Raw genomic sequence first — 16,537 nt, 5'->3', positions numbered from 1 at the left:
GGTTCCTGGGTTCCTGGGATGCCATCGTCCTCTTCTGTCCTTCACGAATGATGATTCACTATCACGAAATGAGGATATTTTGTTTAAAATTTACACTTAATCAAGGAAATATCGCATTGAAGACGTATAAATTCAACTTTAATATGTTTAAAGTTTAATAAACGGTCGATTTTCACCGGCAACTCGGAGAACATGAAACCAAACTGGTGGATGAAATTCAACTGAAAGCCAACAAACCGTTTGTCATTCGCCTCCGTCTCTGTTCAAACACTGAACTATGAGTTGTAGATGCGTCCAATTTTGCAGCGCGCTGTCAGTTCAACTGACAGCACAACAACAAAACCAGCTCACGGCCTTTTGTTTACAATCGAACCACTGCGAAAGGCAGTGGAATAATTTCGGTAACAAGTTTGTACATTTTATTCCTTTACCCCCTATCTAATCCATTCCCTTTCCCGCGCTGCTTGCAGTCGACCATGAGGATACGGAAACACGTGCTGCCCCGCACGCTGCAGGACGTGGTTGCGACCGCCTTTATGGCCGGCATCATCCCGATCACCTTCTGGTTCGAGGTGTACGTCGTGATACCGGGCATCCATGGGTCCGACTCGGTGTACAACTGGGTGCACTTCGTGCCCGCCGTCCTGCTGCTGTTCAACGTAACGGCCCACATGCTCGCCACCATGCTGTGCGATACTAGCTGCTCGACCGAGCTGATCCAGCTGCCGGCGGCAAGCGTGCCCACGGCCGGTGCCGGGACCGGCCTCGGCTCCAAATCCTGGCATCTATGCGCGACTTGCGAGTTCATCGCGCCGCCCCGCTCCTGGCACTGCGCCAGCTGCCGGACGTGCATCCTGAAGCGGGACCATCACTGCGTCTTTACCGGGTGCTGCATCGGGCACAAGAACCACCGCTACTTCATCCTGTTCGTGGTGTACCTGTTCATCTCCACGCTGTACGCCAGCGTGCTGAACAACTACTTTCTGTGGTTCGTGCGGGGCGAGGAGTTCCGGAACTGGACGTCGCTGGTGAAGATCGTGTTCCCGCTCGCGATGCTACTGATCGACACGTCGACGAAGCAGTACTATCTGGTGATCTATCTGATCAACATGGTGGGCGTTATGTTCACCGGCGTACTGCTGATCTACCACGGCCGGCTCATCCTGAGCGGTGCGGTCGTGCACGAGCGAAAAGCACCGGAGTACGATATGGGCCGGGCGGAAAACCTGCGGATGGTGCTGGGCAACCGGTGGTACATTGCGTGGCTTTCACCGTTCGTTGCCAGCGAGCTACCGCACAACGGTGTCAACTGGGAAACGCTACAGAAGCAGACACTTAAGAGTAAGTAGCCGGAAGGAGGCAGCAAGTTCGGATCAATTGTACAAAACCAAAGTACTAGCGGGGAATTGGTACAGCCATTGATAGCATTTAAGGGACACACACGCAGTTTGTAGTTAAAATAATCATTTACTTTAATCGTTTTATAAACCAATCACCCACACATCATTCTCGCGTGAGCGTCCGGTTCTTTTAATTTAATGAACAGAAACGATATGAAAGAAGCACCTGGTACGTGGCTGTGTTGCCTCCTTTAAGATCGGCCCTAACATTGCTAACACAAAGCCCGCACGCCAAACAGACGAATCTCTACGGCGCATAGCTCGACAACACGTGATGACTAGCGTATTGTTTCGGGGTGGTAGAACGGGGGAAGAAATCTCTTTTTGCAAAATGGCACTGGGAGCACCCTCGGCAAGTGTCTCAGAACACCAGCTCCTCCGTGTTCGATATCATGCTGCTGGCCCGGTTAGTCCGCTGCAGCTGCAGCAGCTCCCGGATCAGTGCCGCCTTTTCCCGCTCGAGCAGGGACAGCTTCTCGTTCTTCTGGTTAATCTCCTCGCAAAGCTGATGGTTCTGCTGCTTCAGATGGTTTACCATATCCGGCGACTGTTGGGACTGCTGCTGCTGCTGTTGGAGATGATGCGACTGTGAAGCTGTCGGTTGGTAATTTCCCGCTGAAGATGTTGCTCCTGCAGATGCTGTTGGTGGTGGAGGTGGTGGTGGTACCGCCGGTGGAATGCTAGCGTTCGACTGGGCCGGACGATGCAGCGGCCGTTGCTGCTGATAGTGGCCCGGAGCACCCGCGAAACCGCCGGGCAGTGGCCGTAGGGCAAGGTTCATGTGCATGGGGAAACCGCCCCGTTCCCAGCTTTCGGCCAGCATCATTAGATGGCGGTTCACCTCGAGCACACGGGCCCGCTGCAGATCGAGCCGTTCCTGTTGCGTTTCGGTCCACATTTCCTGCGAAAGAGAGAGAGAGAGAGAGAGAGAGAGAGAGAGAGAGAGAGAAAGAAAAACGGAGTTAAAAATGAGACATGACCCCGCTTGTTAATTGTTGGCAACGGATTAGCGAACGCAACGAGCCGATTAGCCTGAAGCGAGCAGTCCACCGGAAGCCGTCAATTATGCCGTTTCGCCCCCTCTGGGGTACGCTTTAAGTTACCGCACCACTTTTTTTTAAGCAGTTGGCACTGAATAATGGCATGGCTTTTAACTTTCTTCCAGCGAGAAGCAAACACAACTTAAATCGATTGAAAATAGCAGCAAAAGTAGATCAATTTCAGCAAAATCGACAGTTTGTTTAGTTAGGGCGAAAGCTTTGTTCCCCTTTCCCGAGGAGTCACACGCGTATCGAGTTGCACACGTGCATCCGGGATGTGTTCACCATCGTCACCACCACTGACACTTAGTGATGGGTAATCCGGAGTCATGGATCAACTCCGACTCCGGATGAGTCTGGATGAGTCCGGATGGGTCTGGATGAGTCTGAACGAGTCCGGTAGATTCAGGGCGAGTAGTTTAGGTTGATGTTACGATGCTAAATCCCAAAATGACGATTATTGATGAGTTCGTTCACTTTCAAGTAAACCATCGAATATTTACGATAGAGTTTAACATTTTTTTTGTCATTTGAAATTGAAATTATCTTACTGTTTTTGCATCGCCAACCTGAAATAATCACTCGGACTCAACCAGACTCGTTCGGACGCTTCCTGACTCTTCCGGACTAGTGATGGATAAAGTAGGAAAAAATCTGCAGTCGACTCCGATCCGACTCCGATAATGTCGGAATCAACTTCGGAAGGTAGGTCCCAGCACTATCCGGAGTCGTCTGGAGTTGTCCGGTATCGCCCGGAGTTGTCCGGAGTCGTCCGGAGTCCTTCGGAGTCGTCGGAGTCGTCCGGAGTCGTTGGGAGTTGGAGTCTTCCGAAGTCGTTTGGAGTCGTTTGGTGTCTTTTGGAGTCGTTCGGAGTCTTTCGGAGTCGTTTGGAATCGGTTGGAGTCGAAGTCGTCCAGAGTCGACCGGAATCGGCCTTCGAAACAAAAGCCTATATACGAAGTGCACATGCAAAGTTAGAGACAAAAAAAAAACCCAACCAAGTGAAATGCCTTATCACTAGCACATTACACCGGACGGCTCCTGTTTACGGTCGACTCCGAACGACCCTGGACGACTCCGAATGACTCCGAATCTAGCCGACTCTGACGATTCCGAACGACTCCGGACGAATCCAAACAATTTCGGACGATTCCGAACGACTCCGGACGAATCCAAACAACTTCGGACGACTCCGGACGTCTCCGATTCCGAACGACTCCAAACGAAATCGAACGACTCCAAGCGCCTCTGACGACTACGAACGACTCTGACTCCGAGCGAAGCTAGTAGTTCGCATTTTGACGGAGTCGGAATCGGACTAACAATAGCCGGAGTCGGATCGGAGTCATGGGTGCGCTCCAAAGAGCACATCACTAATCCGGACAGATGTGGACTAGTCCGGACTGATCAGGATTCGGAGTCGATGAGTCCGAAGTATTTTCCCGTGCACACCTAAACCACCCCCCCCCCCTCCCTCCTCGCGTTAAAACAGTCCGGAGTAACTCCGAGTCCGATTCCGATGGGTACCGAAGTCGGATCGATTCGACTCCTGAAAAAAATGGTATTTACCCATCACCACTCACCATGTGTGATCCAGGACGGCCCAGGTATCGCATCTTTTCCTGCACCGCCGCCAGCTGCTTGTGGTACCACTCCCGGGCCCGCTCGACCCCGGTCAGCCCCTGCAGCAGGATGTCCTTTTCCTGCTCGATCTGCTTCAGCCGCTTCAGCATGTTGTAGTCGACGCCGTTCTGGAGCGTGTGGCGTCGCGGCTCCCGGCGCCGCCCGGCCGCGCCGGGCGATTTCTTCTGGTACAGGCCGCCGGAACTGAGCCGAGCGCCGTCGAGCTGATTGATGGACTGTAGAGAGGGCGAGGAGGTGGACAGGTCCGTCTGTCCGTCAGCGGAACCACGTGCTAGGGGGCGCAGTGTCCCCTTGCCCGAATCGCCCTTATCTCCGCCCGCTTCCCCAAGCAGCAGTGACATTTGCCAGTTCTGGAGCGCGTTGCGGATCTCTGCCTTATCAATGCTGGAACCAGCGCCACCACCCCCTCCACCAATCATTGGATTGTGTAGCGGAAGTTGCTGGTGCTGCTGCGCATGCTGTTGCGCATTGTGCTCCAGATTTAGCGAGACGCGCGGTGGTTTCGGTGGTCCGAATGCGCCCGGCAGTATGATCGGCGGCCGTTCCAGATCCAACTCGCCGTCCGGGCTGAGTAGTTGCGGCATGCTGAGCGTTTTCTGCGCCGGCATTGCGTTGTTCGGGCGTACGGTGGCCGTGTTGGACGTTGGACCGGTCGCGTGCCAGGCGGAAACGGGTGCCAGTGTGGGTAACTTGGCGGCACTGCCACCACCACCACCACCACCGTCGAGATCGAGCAGCGGTGCGGAAGGTGGCCGCGAGAGGGACAGCTTTGCCATGGACGCTTTCAGCGGCGGCTCATCGCGGCTTGCGAGCGGTGAGGATGAGGTCGAGTGGGGCGAGACGAGCCCCAGCGGTGAGCTGGACAGTGGACTCGATTGGTTGCGCAACAGGCAGATCTTGAGGCCGCTGCAGAAGCGCTCGAACGACAGCAGCCCGCTCGGGGGCGTTACCTTGCGCAAACTTTCGATGACACCACGTGGCAGCCCTTTCGATCCGTCGTCCTGCCACCGCTCCTCGATGTCGGCCAGCCGCACGCAGCCCGTCTTCCGATCGTCCATGATGTCGAACAGGGTGCGCATGGCGGCGACGAACGCTTTCGGCAAACCGCCCTCCTCATGCTGCTGCTGCTGCTGCTGCCGCTGTTGTTGTTGTTGGTGGTGGTGATGATGGTGATGATGTGGTGGTGGTGGTGGTGGTGGTAGTTGGGGATTGTACGGGCGACTGTCCGGTATGGCAGACGCCGAGCTGGAATGCACCAGCAGCGGGCTAGACGATGCCCCAGGCAGCACGACGCCCGGTTGTCCCGGGAGGGCCGTGTGTCGATTGTGGTACTGGGGCTGCTGGGGTTGCTGCTGACGGTGCAGGTGTGTCCCCATTGCTGACGTCATGTCTGACGCCGTCGTTGCCGTGGTCGCCGTCCGTTGCACGCTCAGCGATAGTATGTTCTTTCGGTTGCGGTTGGGCAGTGGGTCCATCGCTCACTTTGCCGAACCAAATGCACACACACACACACACACAAGGCCAGTCATCCAGTAATGCAAGAGAAACTCCCCATCCAGGTGGCGCGCGCAAACACGTTTTAAGGCGCTCGCGTACGCCCGTCCGGTTTTCTTGCTTTCCTTTCGGATCCTTTTCGGAAACGGCACACTTGATTGTTGTTTTGCTTTTAACACACTTCACACACACACGCACACATGTACAAAGCGTCACAGCGTGCTCTCTCTCTCTCTCTCTCACTCTCTCTCTGTGTTTGTGAGCGTATAATAGCGCCTCAGGCTGCACGATTCTTTCACTTTTCGTATCCTTCTTGGCGCGTTCGCGCACAGACATAAACGACAGGTACGATTGGCAACGCACAGGTATCACCCTACAGAAGAGTTGCTTTCTACTTGCTTTTCTGCTTCTGTCACACGAGCTACTATTAACACCACTGTTTAACGGCAGACGTTTAACACAGCAGCACGATCACACAAGATCGTTAATCACTTCACCAGACCAACAAACGTATGCAGATCACTTCAAGATCACTCTCATGCTAGCACTGCCCTTAACTAACGCTTGTCACTTTCAAGGCTCGAAACGACCAACACCCGAAACCAACGGACCCCTCCTCTCTCTATGCGATAGCTTCACCCGTCCGACCCGATCACAGCAAGCGACGAACCCCCGTACAACAACGATCAGCGCGCATCACGCGGACAGCATCCGTCGCCCGTGAAGTCACGCGAGAGAATGCCGCAGCGCGCCTTTACGCGTTTGAACTTTCTGCTTTGTTGTGTTCTCTCCCTTTCTCTCTCTCTCGCTCTCTTTTGTGTGTGTATTTTTCCCTTCCCTTTGCGTTTGCATCCCTTCCACCCTGGCTTTAACGGGGAGGTGAAGGGGCAGAACCTGATTCCGAACAAACACAAATCAGCTGCCTCCTGCCTCCCTCTGCCACTGCGTTTGAAGGGGTCGTTGCATGGTTTTGTCACACACGGATGGAGCGAGAAACCCGACGGGTTGACGGAGGAAGGAGATCGTTGAAATGGGACAAATTTGAGAAAGAGAGAGAGAAAGAGAGGGAGAAGGAGAGCAAAAAAACATTGGCATTTAGGGGTGTGCGTTGCCTACATACACACACACATACACACACACACACACACACAGCACAGTAAGCGACGGAATTGGTGCATACGAATTTCGGTACTGAGGGAGAGAAGGAAAGAGAGAGAGAGAGAGATAGAGATAGAGAGAGGCCAAAAAAGAAGGGCCTTTGTAAAGCCGAGGAAGGTCGATCAAGGATCTTAAGTGATCACAGAGCGAGAGAGACAGAAAGCGAGAGGAAGAGAGAAGGCGATGGACAACGACGAAGCGACGTCGGGGCATCCTAATCCGGAAGAAGACACTTTTGGGGGATGATGTATGAGGCCTGTGTGGTTGACTTTAGGCGCTAAGTGATTTGGAAAGTCAACCAATTGGAATTTATGGTATGGCACGCTTGTTTTTTTTTCTAGTTGCCATTTCTTGTTCACCACTGTTGAACTAGCGTTTGTTTTTTGTTTGTTTGTCCTTTTCTTGACCACAAACCCTCCCCCAACATCCCCAACAACGCTTCCACACACACACACGCGCGCGCGCGGGAGGCCATAAAACTGTCCGACCGAGCGCCTGCTCGAGGTAGTTGAGCATAAAACCGCACTGCCTTGCTCGTGTCCGGCTTTAAATGCGACCCGTTCCTTGACAGAGCTGAGAGCGAGAGATATGATAGGTTGGGGGTGAACGTGCTGAAATCGGTGCTTTTTGTTTTGCATTTTAAATCCCGCTAGGCTCTTTGCCTATCTCAGCCCACCACTCCCCCTACTTCGAGGAGACAAAACGTCATAAAATATACAGTTAACAGGCAGCCACTGTAAACGGTGAGACGCCACCATATCTCTCATACTGAGCATAAAAAACCCTTCAATCTCAATCTCCACTTACCCTCCAAAGGATTACGCAAGCACAGCAGGGGAGGAGGAGAACGAGAAGGAGAGGGTAAGCTGGTTTTAGGTTGCAATTGTTTTCCCTTTTGCCGCCCCGTATTTATGCTCATGCCTTTGTATGCTTTTGCCCCCTTGGTATGCGTGTAGAGCCAGTTTACAGTGTACCAGCAACGGGGAGGGAAATGAGCTTTTTGTTGACGAAACGGTGTGAATTATGATCGGAAATTGCGATAAACGATTGTTTACTTTGCAGCGACGTTGAGTCATGTAGGAGAAGGAGATGGTATCTGGTGGTCATAAGAGAGTGACACAAATGGTGCCGCTGTACAGTGAAGATCACAACGCTTGAGGTGTTTTGGATTTGCAATCATACGCTGAATTGATTTGATTCTTCTCTTTCTCTCTCTCTCTCTCACTTTAATCCAAACCCTAATTGCAATGCAGAACGTAGAAGCTTTGCAAACGTGTCTCAGCATTTCGACTCGAGACTCCTTCATACGTCTCGCTGTTGTCCAGGCTCCGTATAACACAGCACATAACAGCAACAGCTAGCGCTCCGGTTGGCGAAAGATGTTGGCGCAACTCCAAAACTGGTTTTCTTGCGACGATTTGCGACTCTCCCGGCTGGTGGATGGTGCCCTGGCATGTCGAGAAGAGCAGACGAAACGAAAACAACCCGAACGCGTAACGTAAACTGCGAAGGTCTTCAAGGCATGGCGCGTGCACTTTGAGATTTTGCGTGCTGATGTCCCGTACGGTAGGCAATACTCTAAAACATCGTTTGAGGAAAATTGATCAACGTCTGCAATACACTGGAGCATGATCTACAAAAACACAAACAGATATTCCACATAAGGCTTGAGAACCTGTGCATCAAACAAACCTCTCCGTTAGCTTTTGTTTCGCATAACAATGACTACATCGTGGGGTACGTTCGATGAAACAAAGACGTCATGCTGACTGCCCACATATCACCCCCGGCGCTCTTCCCATCATGCCGTGGCGAGATCAACCTGTTACACCGATTGACCATGTAACAAAAGCCCACTCGCATGTCCAAATGTCGCCACGATCGCCACCTCGCGCCCACGCACGCTGACAATCAACGCGCTTCCGGTTGGTCGCTATATGGTCGCTGGCTGGTCACGTGAAGCGTAACGGCGCTGTTGGCTCGACGCGATCTTTCCGCAGAACTCGAACTCGATTCTATTTTCCGCACCAAAGCCGGGTGAAGTCTTCTCACGATCAATGTTTGTGCCTGTGCTGGTGGAAAATGAAAGCGAATAAAATTAAAAGCGTAAAATTGCCATTGTTTGCCTGGAAAAAGTGTGTCATCGGACATACCGGTACGAATGCACCACCCTTTTTTTCCTACTCGCAGAGGTCTTCGGGGTGGGTGGAACCGAGACTGTACGCGGAAGTCGTTTCAACAGGCCGGGGAGCCGGGGTAGTTGAATGATTTATTCGGCACCCGTGTGCAATTCCGGCCACAATGGAGGGAGGGAGCATTATTCGCCAAGGTTAATTCCGTACCGGTATTCCGATTTGCGATGAATTGCGGTCGGGTGGACTGGGTGGACATGTTCCGGTTGGATGGGATTGTTTTCGCGTTTTTTTGTCTTCTTCTCCACGGCTAATGCACTAACTAAATGAGATTTTGAAACAAGTGTATCATTTCACAGCGATCGATGTCGAAAGAGTCTATGAGCTTTTTTAAATGTTCGGTTACATTTGGATGGATGTTGGCAATGGGTCTCAGGCGCATGGCATGTCGATTTGGCCAGTCCCGTGGTCCAGTCGTCTACTCGTACGACTTAACAACATGCCCGTCATGGGTTCAAGCCCTAAATGGACCGTACCCCGTACGTAGGACTATCTTTCCTGCTGCTGGTAACCAAGACCGTCACTGCAAGCCAAGTCAACTGGTGGTACAGGCAGGCATGTAAATATTACATCGTTCGATGAAAAACTCAAACACTCAATAACTAAACTGCGTAATTTATTTGAAAATTAACATTTATGATTCATACTTATGATTATTTAATAGCACAAATAGGCCGTTATCATATTATTTCCTCTTATAACAGTACAACCAAAAAAACCTAAAAAAAGTAAATTGAAGTGATAAAAGTTCTAGAGTAGTTCAAGGAACAAAGAAGGTGAATTAAACACTGAATATAGTATAGATCAATAAAATGTGAATAAATAAATTTTGAAGAAAAAAAAAACATACACTTAAAAGACAAAGTGGGATCTATATTGAAGAAATTTCGTAATATTTTAATTTAAACTGAAATAAATAATTCCACAAGTATACACTGTTTTCCGGATCAGTTTCTAATCTGAACGGCATTATTCAACAATCGTGAGAGGATTTTGTAACAGCACAGCTGTCAGAAATAATGAAAGCTGTTGAAAAACATTTTGCAAGTCTTGAATAATGCTGTTCACATTGAAAATTGACCCGGAAAACAGTGTAATTATTTTTTTATCATTCTCATTAGAACATCGTTTCGTTTCGTTATCGTTTAAATTGACAAATATGTGTTGGAAAGTAATCTATACATATAGATCTGCAAATGTATAAGACTTTGTAACATCAAATATAACTGTAATAATTAATTTATTTTTAAAAAAATTAATGTTATTCTATACCAATTATAATAAAAGTTTACATAAATCTATTGAAAAGGAGGTAAAAAATACAATGTTGCAAATCGAACAGTAAACACAGAAAGAAAACAAGAAAAAAAAATCATTTGAAGTTTTTGGAATCAATCAATCATTGTAATGACATGGCAATTTTTTTTAGTGAAATAAATTATTTGCTAAAGTTAACAAATATATTAAAATAAATCCGCTGGAATGTTTGCCGAGCGATCGACTCTGAACACCCCCAAAGAATCGGCAATTTAAAGGTACGCGATTGCTACACCAACACAACCACGAACCGGTTTCCCACACACACACGCAACAATCAAACACAGCGCAAGTGTTTGTTGGGGAGATTGAACGCACACCGTTGCGCAAGATCACGAATGGGGATAGCTTCAAATACTTTCCCCCCTACATCGAGCCGGTTAGTCTTTTCGTAACATTCCTATCGAAAGGGAGAAACGACCCGTTGACAGTCAACACATCATCTTCATTAACAGCAACAACTACAACAACGAGGCGTCATGGCACCGATTGTGTTGTACAGTACCCGCCGTACGCCGGCCGGCCGTGCCGTGGAGCTGACGGCAAAGATGATCGGTATCAAGCTGGATGTGCAGTACATTGATCTGGCGAAGAAGGAAAATATGACTGAAGAGTATCTGAAGGTAAGCGATCGTCTTCTTTTTCCGCGTCTTCTTCATCACTTTCACCCATTAATCTTTCGTCCGTCCGCAGATGAATCCGATGCACACCGTGCCGACGGTCAACGATAACGGTGTGCCGCTGTACGATAGCCATGCCATTATCATCTATTTGGTGCAGAAGTACGCAAAGGATGACACCCTCTACCCGGCGAAGGATCTAGTGAAGCAGGCCAACATCAACGCCCTGTTGCACTTCGAGTCGGGCGTATTGTTCGCCCGGTTGCGCTGGATCCTGGAGCCGGTGTTCTACTGGGGCCAGACGGAGGTGCCACAGGAGAAGATCGACTCGGTACATAAGGCGTACGATCTGCTCGAGGCTACGCTGAAGACATCTGGCACGGACTACCTCGTGGGGGGCACGATCACGCTTGCGGACATCTCCGTCAGCACATCGCTCTGCACGCTCAACGCACTGTTCCCGGCCGATGCGAGCAAGTACCCGCTGGTGCTGGCCTACCTGAAGCGGCTGGAGCAAACGATGCCCCACTACCAGGAGATCAACACGGACCGGGCCAATGAGGCGCTGCAGCTGTACAACCAGAAACTTGGCAAGGTTTAGATCCGGCATCACGTCCACGGCACATGCACACCTCGGCTCTGTCTTCTCAGGTCAAGAATAAAGCTTTCCAATTTGCATTTAAAAATCAAATAAATGACACGCTGTGTTTTATTACCATAGAGATTCGTTACCCCTTTTCCGTCACAGGAACTGGGAAGCATTGGCTTCCTTCTTGCCCAGCACAAACTCGGCCAGCTCGATCGCCCCGGTACCGTTCGCTTCCTCGTAGTACGGCAGCTCCTGCATGCGCCGCATCCAGGCCGAGATCTTCGGGAACTTGGACTCGTCCAGCGGTACCACACCGACCAGCGTGGCAATGCTGGAGATGCAGCTAAAGTCGGCGATCGTGAGACTCTCGCCCACCATGTACTGATCGACGAGCGAATCCTCCAACAAGCGGTACGCCTTCCGGATGTGTTCGATGCGATCGGAGTGGAAGTACGATTTGCCCGAATAAATGACCGGCTCCTGGAAAGGTACATAATCATCCTCAGTCTCATAGCCGTACTGTCCTGTGAGTTTGGATTTACTAACAAACAGAAAACTTAACCGCGAAAAGATTACACCCGCCTCGAGGTGTAGCGCCGTGTGGACCCGGGCTCGCCGTACCAGCTCGCTCGGATAGAGACCGTCGTCGCGGCCGTACTTACACACGAGATAAATCATGATGGCATGGCTGGCGGTGATAACGATGCCACTATCGTCCAGCACGGGTATGGTTTGCTGCGGATTCACCTAGCGAAGCGACCAATGGATTAGATAAGGAAAGGGAACGCTGCTTCCCGATGCTCTCGCGATCAATCAAAACTACCTTGAGAAACTCTTCCATCAGCTTGTCACCGCGCAGCAGCGTCATCTCCTTCTCGACCAGCTCGATGCCGAGTGCACGGGCAGTCAGCTTTACGGCCCGGCACGGTGGACTCTTGCGGTTCGTGTATAATACCAGTCTGCTGGGTTCCATCGTTCAGCCTGAAACGCGTCACGAACGTATCCAAATGATGATCTAACGTGGACTAAGTTGAGTCTACTTGTGCTAAGTGCAGCTCCGCAAAGAGAGATCATCAAGTCTCGGGATAATATCATCCAAGAGCGACGACGATGCATGGCACTGATAAGACGATTAGGGAACGCAGGAACTAGCTAGGAGCGTTGGTTGGGATTGCTTTGGAAGTGATAACATGAAGTAGCTACAACTCTACTGGCGGTTACTCTTATCTAGATGACTGGGAATCTGCCCTACTAGATTGCTAAAGTGTAGATGGTTCTCAACATCTTTCCTTAATACACTTTCGTTTGAATAGCGAAAAGACCTCAGTACCTCAGTGATTGACTTTAAATGACCACATAAAATCGATAAAGAAGGATTTGCAAAAAAGCGAATTGTCATCGATTGAGATATGAGTCGTCGTGATTTACGCTATGATTACACGTCTGTTTACACATACTTCATTAAGCCTAATGAGCGATTGGCCTGCAAACGGAACGCTGTAACAGCTTGATGAGACCTGCCCATTCTGTTTTTCACTTGCATCTGATCAGTAATATTGCTTCTATACCTTTTCTACACATTATTTTTTATCAGTTTTTGTAACGGTATGCGTTTCAAAAACGCATCCCGACGGTTGGCAAGAACTGCAAATCATAACCATCGCCAGTTTATCGCTGACTTCAGAGTGTACAAGGCGCTTTTTATACGAACCCATCAGCAACAACGATGCCGAAACCTGTGCTATACACGGTTCATCTGAGCCCACCGTGCCGTGCCGTGGAGCTGACGGCAAAAGCGCTTGGATTGGAGTTAGAGCGCAAGCTTGTGAACTTACTTGCTGGGGAAAATTTGACACCTGAATTCTTGAAGGTACAGCACGTGTTTGTAGAAGAGATGAAGATAACCCTGATGCTACTGGTATTTGCTATTACAGCTCAATCCTAAGCATACGATCCCCGTGCTGGACGATAATGGGACGATCATCAGCGAAAGCCACGCGATCATGATCTATCTCGTGCGTAAGTACGGCCAGGGCGATGGGAAGGATGCGCTGTACCCAACGGACATTGTCGAGCAGGCTCGGGTCAATGAGGCACTGCACTTCGAGTCCGGTGTGCTGTTTGCACGGTTGCGATTCATTACCGTAAGTTTCGGCAGGAAGACCCTTATGTTGAAGCCCACAAGTAATGAGGGAAATCATTTTATGTATCTACACATATAGGAGTTGGCAATTTTTGGACGCAAACCAGAAATTCCGGAAGATCGCATCGAGTACGTCCGGAAGGCGTACCGGTTGCTGGAAGACTCGCTGCAGAGCGATTACGTAGCTGGCTCACGTATGACGATCGCTGACCTGAGCTGCATTTCCTCGGTCGCCTCTATGGTGGGCTTTATCCCGATGGAAAGATCCGAGTTCCCGCGAGTGCACGGGTGGATGATGCGGCTGAAGCAGTTGCCGTACTATGAGGAGATCAACGGTGCCGGTGCCACAGAGCTGGCCGAGTTCATTGTGAATATGTTGGCGAAGAATGCAAAACTGTAACAGGTTCAAGCTATTGGCGGTTGTTAACTAGTCAAATAAAGTGTAGTATTTAAAGCACCCAGTAACGTTTTTCTTGTGCATAAAAAACAGGAATTCGCTTCTGCTTTTATGTTGCAGTACGAAGAACCGGAATGAGTATGAAATAAATTCGCCGACACGCACACAAAAACACCAACCCCAAGTAATGCTTTATCTCGGGCCCTTCCAACGAACACAGTCACACATCCGAAGCATGGGGCGTTTGCTATGCTTGGGGTGGATGCTACAAACATCCACAGCCAATCATCAGTTCGGGTGTGTCTCTTGAACGTGTACGGTGTGCGTCCATCCAGTTTTTAGTTAGCTGCGAAAATGTCCAAGCTTGTACTGTACACCCTGCACCTTAGCCCACCGTGCCGTGCCGTGGAGCTGACGGCCAAAGCATTGGGCTTGGAGCTGGAGCAGAAGACCATTAATCTGCTAACGGGTGACCATTTGAAGCCGGAATTTGTGAAGGTACGTAATGGGGTTGGGAGCAAGTGATGAAGAGAACGTTAGAAAGACAGCGATTGGTATGCATTACATTATACCGATATGTGCACAGCTAAACCCGCAACATACGATCCCGGTGCTGGATGACAACGGTACGATCATCACCGAGAGCCACGCGATCATGATCTATCTGGTGACGAAATACGGCAAAGATGATAGCCTCTATCCGAAAGACCCCGTCAAGCAGGCCCGTGTAAACTCGGCCCTGCACTTCGAGTCCGGCGTACTGTTCGCCCGGATGCGATTCATTTTCGTAAGTAACGTGACCTGTTTTCACCCTAAAGGGACTGAGACCGGTTCCAGTTCAAGCATAACGCCACGCATTTTCCAACCCCTTCCACAGGAACGTATCCTATTCTTCGGCAAATCGGACATCCCCGAGGATCGCGTTGAGTACGTGCAGAAATCGTACGAGCTGCTGGAGAACACACTGGTGGACGACTTTGTCGCCGGACCGAGCATGACGATCGCCGACTTTAGCTGCATTTCCACGATCTCGAGCATTATGGGTGTGGTGCCGTTGGAGCAGTCGAAGCATCCCCGGATCTACGCGTGGATCGATCGGCTGAAGCAGCTGCCCTACTACGAGGAAGCGAACGGTGGCGGTGGCACCGATCTGGGCAAGTTTGTGCTAGCCAAAAAGGAGGAGAATGCTAAGGCTTAAAGCGGTAAAATGAAGCAACGCGAGAGAGCAAACAATTATTATGTGTTAAATTTGCAAGCATTTGGAATAAAAAATTAAAAAAAGTAAAAAATCAGTCATTGTTATCAGTAGTTTAATGACTTCACAGTAAAACATAAGAAAGAGCATCTGAAAACAGAAAAGACAAAAAAAAGTAAAATAAAACAATAAAGTAAAGAAAAGAAAGATGATTACGAGATGAAACAAAGACTGATAATTGTATACAGTAAAACCAAGGAAAAGCATCCAAGCATTGATGAGTCATGAGCGAAAAAAAAGAAGAATGCAATAAAGAAAGATAAGAAAGGAATAAAAAAAGAAATGTTATCAAGCATTGATAAGTATGTAATAAAACACAAGAAGAATATAAAAATTGTAATGAAAAAGGGCAACCCAGTGAAGTGCACTGAATACAGATAATAAAATACATAAAAGGAAGCAAATCAAAACATGACAAACAGAAATAATGACCAGTTGTGCGGGAGAAGAAAAAAAGCAGCAAAGATTAAAAACAAATTATCAAACACTTGCAAAAACGGACACACATACATGCCAGTGGCGCGTTAAACGGTGGGCGGACTGGGCGGCCGCCAGGGGCCCCGGCGATCTAGGGGGCCCCGTCATTGTGGATGTTCGACTTCGTATCGATTTTACCCCCCCTCTGAATGGGACTTTTACCATCTATTTCAAAAAGACTAATTTTTCCCATCGCTTCACTCACTGTATTTTGTCGAGGGCCCCGAACCGGAATACCGGGGCCCCATACTACTCAAAGCAGCACATTAAATGTTCTAAGAAATCTGCCGATACTTGCACCAAAGTCGCAAGCGAAGAACGCTGCGACACGCGCGCACAGCTCAAATCAATACCTCATCATCGTTGGCGCAAAGTATTGGGCAGAGCGAGAAACCGTCAATTTTTGCTGGTGTGGGTGGCCTGTGCACGAGACACCCAAACCCAAAACCACGCAGAGCAACTTGCTGCTAAAATGGAATGCACAGAACGCTGCGCTTAACTACCACCGAAAACCCGTTACACAACACAAGCATACAACACACCCAAACAAAATTTTAAAGGCCCCTACACAAAATTTCAATACACCGGCTCGTAGCCGGAGAAATTAGCAGGAAAAATTGACACCAAGCTCGCGTCGCTTTAAAAAGCCTACGAAGGTCGTTTGGTCTACAGTGCTTCAGTGGGTTGAGGTTTCTTTCGAGAAATGGTTAAATCGATGTCATTGTGTGCGCTCTTGGCTGGGATGAACTGCCCTGTTCTTGTATACGGGGCCCCTGCTACCGCTTTGTGATTGTGTGCCGAAAGCAGACAG

The 16,537-nt window shown here is 49.6% G+C and overlaps 6 protein-coding genes across 6 annotated transcripts; 4 read left to right on the top strand and 2 right to left on the bottom strand.

Annotated features, from left to right (window-relative positions):
- Window positions 1–340: 340 nt before the first annotated feature.
- On the top strand, window positions 341–1,506 carry LOC121596690 (probable palmitoyltransferase ZDHHC24). Its single transcript, XM_041921849.1, has 2 exons — window positions 341–401; window positions 471–1,506. The coding sequence occupies exon 2, from the start codon at window positions 477–479 to the stop codon at window positions 1,347–1,349; it is 873 nt and encodes a 290-aa protein (XP_041777783.1). The 5' UTR covers window positions 341–401; window positions 471–476; the 3' UTR covers window positions 1,350–1,506.
- Window positions 1,454–7,224, bottom strand: LOC121596689 (suppressor APC domain-containing protein 2). Its single transcript, XM_041921848.1, has 2 exons — window positions 4,024–7,224; window positions 1,454–2,301 (listed from the first exon to the last, which is right to left on the bottom strand). Exons 1-2 carry the CDS (start codon window positions 5,557–5,559, stop codon window positions 1,762–1,764), a joined length of 2,076 nt encoding a protein of 691 aa, XP_041777782.1. The 5' UTR covers window positions 5,560–7,224; the 3' UTR covers window positions 1,454–1,761.
- A 3,389-nt stretch (window positions 7,225–10,613) lies between these two features.
- Window positions 10,614–11,563, top strand: LOC121596669 (glutathione S-transferase 1-like). The gene is made up of 2 exons (XM_041921804.1): window positions 10,614–10,868; window positions 10,939–11,563. The coding sequence occupies exons 1-2, from the start codon at window positions 10,725–10,727 to the stop codon at window positions 11,464–11,466; spliced, it is 672 nt and encodes a 223-aa protein (XP_041777738.1). The 5' UTR covers window positions 10,614–10,724; the 3' UTR covers window positions 11,467–11,563.
- On the bottom strand, window positions 11,544–13,167 carry LOC121596667 (glutathione S-transferase 1-like). Its single transcript, XM_041921801.1, has 3 exons — window positions 12,278–13,167; window positions 12,001–12,201; window positions 11,544–11,934 (listed from the first exon to the last, which is right to left on the bottom strand). The coding sequence occupies exons 1-3, from the start codon at window positions 12,425–12,427 to the stop codon at window positions 11,608–11,610; spliced, it is 678 nt and encodes a 225-aa protein (XP_041777735.1). The 5' UTR covers window positions 12,428–13,167; the 3' UTR covers window positions 11,544–11,607.
- A 13-nt stretch (window positions 13,168–13,180) lies between these two features.
- Window positions 13,181–14,054, top strand: LOC121596668 (glutathione S-transferase 1-like). Its single transcript, XM_041921802.1, has 3 exons — window positions 13,181–13,324; window positions 13,389–13,598; window positions 13,677–14,054. The coding sequence occupies exons 1-3, from the start codon at window positions 13,181–13,183 to the stop codon at window positions 13,995–13,997; spliced, it is 675 nt and encodes a 224-aa protein (XP_041777736.1). The 3' UTR covers window positions 13,998–14,054.
- A 212-nt stretch (window positions 14,055–14,266) lies between these two features.
- LOC121596670 (glutathione S-transferase 1-like) lies at window positions 14,267–15,355 on the top strand. The gene is made up of 3 exons (XM_041921805.1): window positions 14,267–14,492; window positions 14,581–14,781; window positions 14,872–15,355. Exons 1-3 carry the CDS (start codon window positions 14,349–14,351, stop codon window positions 15,190–15,192), a joined length of 666 nt encoding a protein of 221 aa, XP_041777739.1. The 5' UTR covers window positions 14,267–14,348; the 3' UTR covers window positions 15,193–15,355.
- The last annotated feature ends 1,182 nt before the right edge of the window (window positions 15,356–16,537 follow it).

Source organism: Anopheles merus, chromosome 3R (genome assembly GCF_017562075.2).
Source record: "Anopheles merus strain MAF chromosome 3R, AmerM5.1, whole genome shotgun sequence".
Classification (NCBI taxonomy): domain Eukaryota; kingdom Metazoa; phylum Arthropoda; class Insecta; order Diptera; family Culicidae; genus Anopheles; species Anopheles merus.
Note: the sequence above shows the minus strand (reverse complement) of the source record. Positions and strands in the feature narration are given on the sequence as shown.

Bases quoted from the DNA above. Each gene is read 5' to 3' on its own strand.
- LOC121596690 (XM_041921849.1), top strand. From the start codon at position 477: ATGAGGATACGGAAACACGTGCTGCCCCGCACGCTGCAGGACGTGGTT.
- LOC121596689 (XM_041921848.1), bottom strand. From the start codon at position 5,559: ATGGACCCACTGCCCAACCGCAACCGAAAGAACATACTATCGCTGAGC. The intron at 2,302-4,023 runs GTGAGTGGTGAT...TCTCTTTCGCAG, and splicing joins GCCGTCCTGGATCACACATG to GAAATGTGGACCGAAACGCA.
- LOC121596669 (XM_041921804.1), top strand. From the start codon at position 10,725: ATGGCACCGATTGTGTTGTACAGTACCCGCCGTACGCCGGCCGGCCGT. The intron at 10,869-10,938 runs GTAAGCGATCGT...GTCCGTCCGCAG, and splicing joins TGACTGAAGAGTATCTGAAG to ATGAATCCGATGCACACCGT.
- LOC121596667 (XM_041921801.1), bottom strand. From the start codon at position 12,427: ATGGAACCCAGCAGACTGGTATTATACACGAACCGCAAGAGTCCACCG. The intron at 12,202-12,277 runs GTAGTTTTGATT...TCGCTTCGCTAG, and splicing joins TGATGGAAGAGTTTCTCAAG to GTGAATCCGCAGCAAACCAT. The intron at 11,935-12,000 runs GTTAGTAAATCC...GTACCTTTCCAG, and splicing joins CGCGGTTAAGTTTTCTGTTT to GAGCCGGTCATTTATTCGGG.
- LOC121596668 (XM_041921802.1), top strand. From the start codon at position 13,181: ATGCCGAAACCTGTGCTATACACGGTTCATCTGAGCCCACCGTGCCGT. The intron at 13,325-13,388 runs GTACAGCACGTG...TTGCTATTACAG, and splicing joins TGACACCTGAATTCTTGAAG to CTCAATCCTAAGCATACGAT. The intron at 13,599-13,676 runs GTAAGTTTCGGC...CTACACATATAG, and splicing joins CACGGTTGCGATTCATTACC to GAGTTGGCAATTTTTGGACG.
- LOC121596670 (XM_041921805.1), top strand. From the start codon at position 14,349: ATGTCCAAGCTTGTACTGTACACCCTGCACCTTAGCCCACCGTGCCGT. The intron at 14,493-14,580 runs GTACGTAATGGG...ATATGTGCACAG, and splicing joins TGAAGCCGGAATTTGTGAAG to CTAAACCCGCAACATACGAT. The intron at 14,782-14,871 runs GTAAGTAACGTG...CCCCTTCCACAG, and splicing joins CCCGGATGCGATTCATTTTC to GAACGTATCCTATTCTTCGG.